This window comes from Rhinoderma darwinii, chromosome 11 (genome assembly GCF_050947455.1).
Source record: "Rhinoderma darwinii isolate aRhiDar2 chromosome 11, aRhiDar2.hap1, whole genome shotgun sequence".
NCBI classification, from domain to species: Eukaryota; Metazoa; Chordata; class Amphibia; order Anura; family Rhinodermatidae; genus Rhinoderma; species Rhinoderma darwinii.
In genome coordinates this window covers 38476589-38483877 of record NC_134697.1, presented here as the reverse complement: position 1 = coordinate 38483877, position 7289 = coordinate 38476589, and the positions used below count along the sequence as shown (strand labels likewise).

The window sequence follows — 7289 nt, the reverse complement described above, 5'->3', positions numbered from 1 at the left end:
GTTATGTGTACACTATTGAAGTATTATTTACGTACACTATATAGGTAGCTTATTTATTCACTTTATATTGATGGCAAGTATTGTGTCCCACAGGGCTAGCCCTGCAGTACGTTTGATGTTGCCCTGTGTGGTACCTTCTCTTGGCGTCCCCTTCTACATATACTGTTTTGTCACACAGTTTACAAATAACCATACCAAACAGTGCTTAATTCGAAGTAAAATGCAATGCTTACATTGGCCAAATAACACTTCTATACAGTTGCCTGAATAACAATACAGTGCAGACACCTCCACCATACAGTGCTCATATAATACTAACATACAGTCACCAAATAACAGTTCCATGTGTAATTTAATGACAGTGCAATACAATAATACTAAGATAGTCACAAATGCCCCTGAGGTGCCCCCTTCAGTACAATCCTGAATATAATGCACTAAAGTGATTCATTTAGAAAATAACATTCTACTCCTTAGGGTGGGTTCACACAGAGTTTTTTTTATGAGTTTTTTGACGCGGAAACCGTGCCGCAAAACTCGTCAAAAACGGCCCGAAAATGCCTCCCATTGATTTCAATGGGAGGCGAGGGTGGTTTGCTCCCGCGAGCTGTAAAACTGCCTCGCGGGAGAAAGAAGGGACATGCGCTATCTTCGGGCGTTTACGCCTCTGACCTCCTATTGACTTCAATGGGAGGCAGAGAAAGCGTATTTCGCTGCGTTCTATGAGTGACTGTTGGCATGTGCAGTGGTCGTTATATCTTTGGTTTGTCCATTTCTTATGGTATAGGAATTTCATTCCTTTCTTCTGGAACTGGGGCAAGAGGGGGAGGTTTGTGAGTGCTTCGGGCAACAGTGAATCTACTCATATGCAGGGCTTCCTCATAACATGGAGGGGTCTCTGGTCCAGTAGAAGGGAACTGAGGTGAAGGACCATGGGAGTGAGACACAGCAAATATCCTCCGGGCAGCCGGGCCAAACACTGACTGTAGAGCTGTTAAAAGAAGAAAAGATAATAGAGTCAGGGGTTTAAGAAAGGACATGCATACATTTATCAGGTTACAATCAATGGAAATGTTATTGTGCTTCTAACGGTATTTTAATAGAAGTTCCTGCCGAAAAATCTGTTTATAGATTTCTATTTAAGGTGACTAAGAAATTAAGCCAGGAATTTATGAGAAGTGTAACCATATGAGGAAATAAATGAATTATTTATCCATTACTTCTGTAGTCTTACTGATCTTACCTTATCTTTCTTTATGTAATTATACAAAAGTTCAATCCCATTTACCACACTCTTTTTAATCTCTGCAAGTTTAAAGAGTCTCTGTCACCACATTATAAGTGCCCTGTCTCCTACATAAGGAGATGTGCGCTATAATGTAGGTGACAGTAATGCTTTTTATTTAATAAAACTATCTGTTTTCACCACTTTATTAGCGATTTTAGTTTTATGCTAATGAGTTGCTTAATGCCCAAGTGGGCGTGTTTTTACTTTAGACCAAGTGGGCGTTGTACAGAGGAGTGTATCTCAGTGTATACAATTTTTTGACTCTAGCTAAATCTCCTCCAGTGCGCTTTACACTCACATTGCAGTGCCTTTGGATTAAAACATTCCTAGTCAGTAGAAATTGCTTATACAATCATTTCCTAATATACTTTTATTGCATTTCAAGAACAGGGCTATTCAAAAACTTACCTTTGTGCTGCAGCATTTCAATTAAAGGCTATGGAAACCTTTGACATGGGAAAAAATATTTTGATATACTGTAAAGGTTACCTGGAATTTAAAAAGTTGCACTAAGTTTCAGGCTGCAATTTTCATTCCTTCATTAATTTTAGGACCCCCTGAAATTCAGTGTACAACCTACTCCTAGTGTCAGACTTTTCTCATGTGGATGTGACATCTGTGACTCCAGGATGCTGTTGCCTTCACTAGTTTTCATCAGCACAGATTTCTTTACACTAGCCTGTGTGATTCCCCCTTTGCTCTCCTCCCTATCTACACTTGGCTGCTGACAGTCTGTGCAATCTGCCCCCCCCCCCCCCTGCATACTTGGATACTACGTCAGCCCATCAGAGGAAATCGAATGACGGATTTGAGTTAAAAGCAGCTGCACAGCCAGTTATCTACAGGACCTGCATACACTCTACAGCAGCAAAATAGTAGGACATATTTAATTAATGCTATTTCAAAAGTTGCTTAATTTTGCATTTAGGAAGCAAATAAACAGTAAAAATCCAAGAGCAAAGGTGTCCATAGCCTTTAAATTCTTACTTGGTGATTCCCAATCTCAATACCATGTGGTACGTAAATAATTTAGTTTAGTATTAAGCCCTTGTAAACATGGCTCCACTCTGCCCATAGAAGTGTATAAGAGTCATTACTGTAGGTTTTTATGTCGGATTCAGTATAAACTAAAATAAGAGAATCGTACCATCTGATGTTACCAAGCACCATATGTGTTCACCTTAATAAAACTTCCTGCCGAGCCAATATTATCTGATGTGGCAGATGTGAGAAAAAGGGTATACACAATCTAATATCATAGAATGACGTATGAATTCTGATGCTGTTTAATTCCACCCCCACCACATGATACATCCATATAAATTCACAGGCACACACTACAATTAACACAAAGTGCAGCAATCACTACGTGCATATTAACCCGTATAAGTGGAATTTCTGTAATGAACTGATAAGAGATAATCATGTGTGTTTGTCCTTTTAAGTGACTCACAGGTCAAAGTACTTTGGATGGTACTGTCATGGTCGATGGCTATGACTGTGACTTCACAGGGCTGCTCCCCCGCCCTTTCTGGACAGCGCCGTTGTCTCAGGTACCAGCAACGTAGGCAGGCACAGGTGACTCCAAACATTAGCAGCAATACTCCTGCAGTAACCACAAGCCTAAGACAGGATAGAGAACAGATGTCTCTTATAAAAGATAATAAATAATAAATAAATAATAAATAATAATAAATAGATAATAAATAATATAATAAATACACACCAATCAGCCATAACATTAAAACCACTGACAGGAGAAGTGAATAACTTGATAAAATCGTTACAATGGCACCTGACAAGGGGTAGGATATATTAGGCGCAAGCAGTAAACAGTAAATTCTTGAAGTTGATGTGTTGGAAGCAGTAAAAATGGACATGTATAAGGTTCTGAGCGACTGTGACAAAGGCCAAATTGTGATGGCTAGTAGACTGGATAAGAGCATCTCCAAAATGTCAGGTCTTGTGGGGTTTTCTTGGTATGCAGGTGTTAGTACCTAGCAAAAGTGGTCAGAGGCAGGCCAAGCGGTGAACCAGCGACAGGGTCATTGGCGCTCACGGCTCATTGATAAGGGTGGGGAGCGAAGACAAGCCTGACTGGTCTGGTCCCACCGAAGAGCTACTGTAGCACAAAATGCGAAAAATGTACTGCTGGCTATGATAGAAGGGTGTCAGAGCACACAGAGCATCACAGCTGGAGGTGTATGGGGCTGTGTAGCCGCAGACTGGTCAGAGTGCCCATGCTCCTGTCCACCACCAAATGTGCCTACAATAGGCACGTGAGCATCACAACTGGACTATGGAGCACCGGAAGAAGGTGGCCTGGTCTGACAAATCATGTTTTCTTTTACCTCATCTGTATGTTGAGTGTGAGTCACTATCATGGGGAAGAAATGGTACCACGTACCAAAATGTACTATGGGAAGAAGACAAGCCATCAGAGGCAGTGTGGTGATCTGGGCAGTGTTCTGCTGGGAAACCTTGAATCCTGGCATTTTGGGATGTGCTAAAAAAAAAATACGATCCATGGAGGCCTCACCTTGCAGCTTACAGGAACTGCTGGTAATGACTTAGTGGCAGATACCACAGGACACCTTCAGAGGCATCGTGGTGTCCATGCCTGGATGGGTCAGATCTGTTTTTGCCGCACAAGGGTAACCCACACAATATTAGGCAGGTGGTTTCAATGTTATGGTTGAACAGAGTGTCTTATATATAAGACACAACTGACTCATTATCCCCAAATTCTTATATCAGATATCTTAGCTTAAGAAAAATCAAACAATATAAGTTACAGATGTGCCACATGTGCCATTCCTTTCTTTTTCTCTTATCCCCACATATGGTGCGAGATGACCAGCTAAGAAAATAAACCTGATTTAGCAATACTCTGTCACAAGACTTCTTTGCTGTGCGTGTGTATGTAGGACCACCCAGTGGTTGTGATGTGCATAGCAGCCATTTAGAATGTCACAATATTGAATTGGATTGGTTTAATGAGAAATTGGAGTCCGTAACCAAATTCAAACAAAGGTAAGGGTGCACACATATGTACAGGAGATTATATTAGATTTTATAGCAAATTGTCTTACCATATGTACCACTGGCTCACCCATTCTGTCTTAGGGCAGCTGTGTGCGGAAACAGAAATAAATAATCCTTACAAGATCTAAGTCTATGGGCCCTACTGCACCTTCATATGCCACCAATTTATACATTTACAAAATAATTTAATCAGATACTTTTAGACACCGTCCCCCCTATAAGCATTGCTTCTAAGGGAGAATATCTTCTTACATACAGGGTCCAATGGAGCATGCTTTATTTTCAGCCGGATTCCGTACGAATCTGTAAGAACCTCTGTATGTCTCCATATTACCTTGGAGGCATGATACAGAGGTACAGTAGACGGCTTATGCAACTCTATGGCAGCCCTAGTATGGCACCATACAAAATAGAGCTGTGATACTGCTGTGTGCATGAACCCTAACAGAGTTTTTGAACAGGACTAAAATGAGGATATGTTATCTTCTGTAGTAAAACTAAAATATGACAAGTTTTGAGGCATTTAATACCAGTCAGTAAAAAGATTTGCTTGCTTTTTTAATTAAAGTAATTTTGAGAACACACATTTAAATAATAAGTATGGATTTTCTGCTCATTACAGCAAAGTGGCTTAGTGGATAGCAGAACTGACCTGGAGCAAGACCATATATCTGCATGGAGGTTTTTATGGTCCATTGTGCCTGCCTCCTACAGTTTCATACCACATTCATTTCCTATTTAATTGAGTAAGGGAGACTAAGTTGTGAGTCCCAGTGGGAAGATATGATATGACTTAAAGGGTTGTTACGGTTTTAGCAATTAAAGATTATCCATTGCTTAATGAAACGTTATACGACCCAGTCTGAGGTCCAGAGCACTCTGGATCAGGTTTTCATTAAGAATATCTCTGTACTTTGCTCCATTCATCTTTCCCTCAATCCAGACCAGTGTCGATGTAACAGCCACTAAAAAACACCCCCACAGCGTGATGCTGCCACCACCATGCTTCACTGTAGGGATGGCATTGGGCAGGTGATGAGCAGGGCCTGGTTTCCTTCAGACATGACACTTAGAATTAAGACCAAAAAGTTAAATCTTGGTTTCATCAGACCACAGAATCTTGTTTCTCACAGTCTGAGTCCTTTAGGTGCTTTTTTTCCCCAAACTCCTGGCGGGCTTTCATGTGTATTTTACTGAGGAGAGGCTTCTTTCTGGCCACTCTGCCATAAAGCCCAGATTGATGGAGTGCTGCAGTGATGATTGACCTTCTGGAAGTATCTCCCATCTGCACACAGAGTCTTTGGAGCTCAGTCAGAGTGGGCATTGGGTTCATGGTCACCTCTTACCAAGGCCCTTTTCCTCCAATTACTTAGTTTGGTGGGGTCGGCCAGCTCTAGGAAGAGTCATGGTTGTTCTAAACTTCTTCCCTTTAAGAATTATGGAGGCCACTGTGCTCTTGGGAACTTTCAGTGCAGCAGAATTTTTTTTGTACCCTTTTTCAGATCTGTCTTTCCACGCAATCCTGTCTCTGAGCTCTACAGGCAGTTCTTTCCTCCTCACGGCTTGGTTTTTGCTCGGCTATGCATTGTCAGCTGTGAGACCTTATATAGACAGGGGTGTGTCTTTCCAAATCATGTCCAATCAGAAGAATTTACCGCAGGTGGACTCCAATCAAGGTGTAGAAACATTTCAAAGGTGAGCTAAAGAAATGGGAGACCCCCAGAGCTAAATTTCAAGTGTCACAGCAAAGGGTCTGAATACTTATGTCCTTGCAAAATGTGAGTTTTTCATTTATAATAAATTTGCAAACATTTCTAAAATTCTGCTTTCACTTTGTCATTATGGGGTATTAAGTGCAGAATGATGGGAAAAAAACTTGTATATTTTTTATTTTAGCACAAGGCCTCAAAATAACAAAATGTGAAAAAAGTGAAAGAGTCTAAAGACTTTCCTAATGCACTGTATGTATGGACACAAGGAAAACATGCAAACAATGGCGGCCAGGTGTCTTAGAAATATGGTGCACCTGCTTGTTTTTATTGATGTGTGCGTCAATGCTTTTCTATAGGCTATGATAATGTGACAGCAGCCAATCTACAGTCATCGTCTAGCTCCAGCCTAAAATGACTCACTGTTTAGAGTTTTCACAGTCCACTTCACATACTCCCATGGACACCTAAAATATAATTACAAATATATAAGCAGACTATTGTATTAAAAAAAATATTTGCGTAAATTTGTGCAACAATTATTTGTTACTAGTCAAGACAGTTAGGATTCATTTCTAATATAACCTTCATTTGCTAGGTCTCCTTTAAAAGAAAATCAACAAGAAAGCTCCAGTAAAATAAGATCCTTTCAGGTATCATTTTAGCTGTTGTTAGAGGACATCTAAGTTCTATGTCGTGATTTTTAATTAGATCATAATAGAAAATCTTGTAACCATTAAGAATGTGATTATTTACAATGATATTTTTCAAGTCAGATGCCCCCTAGTTGGAAAACTTTAAATCAAACACCCACAAGTTTATGATCAGTCAAGGTATGAATAATATTGCTCAACTGACATAGAATTTTGCGCTGTGCTGTGGCTATTGGACCTGTGCAATTTAGATGCCATTGCCTTGAATAATAACACATACTATAACCAACCTACAACAGACAACCTGCAACAATAAACTGATAAAAAGGGGCCAATGCTAATTGAATAATCTGGTTTCTACGATACCCATATAAAGCACCCCACTATCCAACGAATTCGGTTCGAGGTTCTCAGTTGTCCCGAGAATATTGGTGCCTCTCGCTTCTCGTCTCTCGCTTGCCCAGTGGTTGATTCTCTGGATAATGTCAGCGGAAGAGGAACCAGACAAAAGGAAATTGGAGATATGGTTGCAAAGGGCAAGAGGCACCAAGACCCATAACACGTAAAAGGAATCAGAGGAGATAGACTCACGTA

At 40.5% G+C, this 7289-nt stretch overlaps 1 protein-coding gene across 1 annotated transcript; it reads right to left on the bottom strand.

Annotated features, from left to right (window-relative positions):
• Window positions 1–333: 333 nt before the first annotated feature.
• On the bottom strand, window positions 334–6504 carry TMEM52B (transmembrane protein 52B). Its single transcript, XM_075842422.1, has 4 exons — window positions 6466–6504; window positions 4381–4419; window positions 2742–2911; window positions 334–991 (listed from the first exon to the last, which is right to left on the bottom strand). The coding sequence occupies exons 1-4, from the start codon at window positions 6501–6503 to the stop codon at window positions 777–779; spliced, it is 462 nt and encodes a 153-aa protein (XP_075698537.1). The 5' UTR covers window position 6504; the 3' UTR covers window positions 334–776.
• Between the last annotated feature and the right edge of the window lie 785 nt (window positions 6505–7289).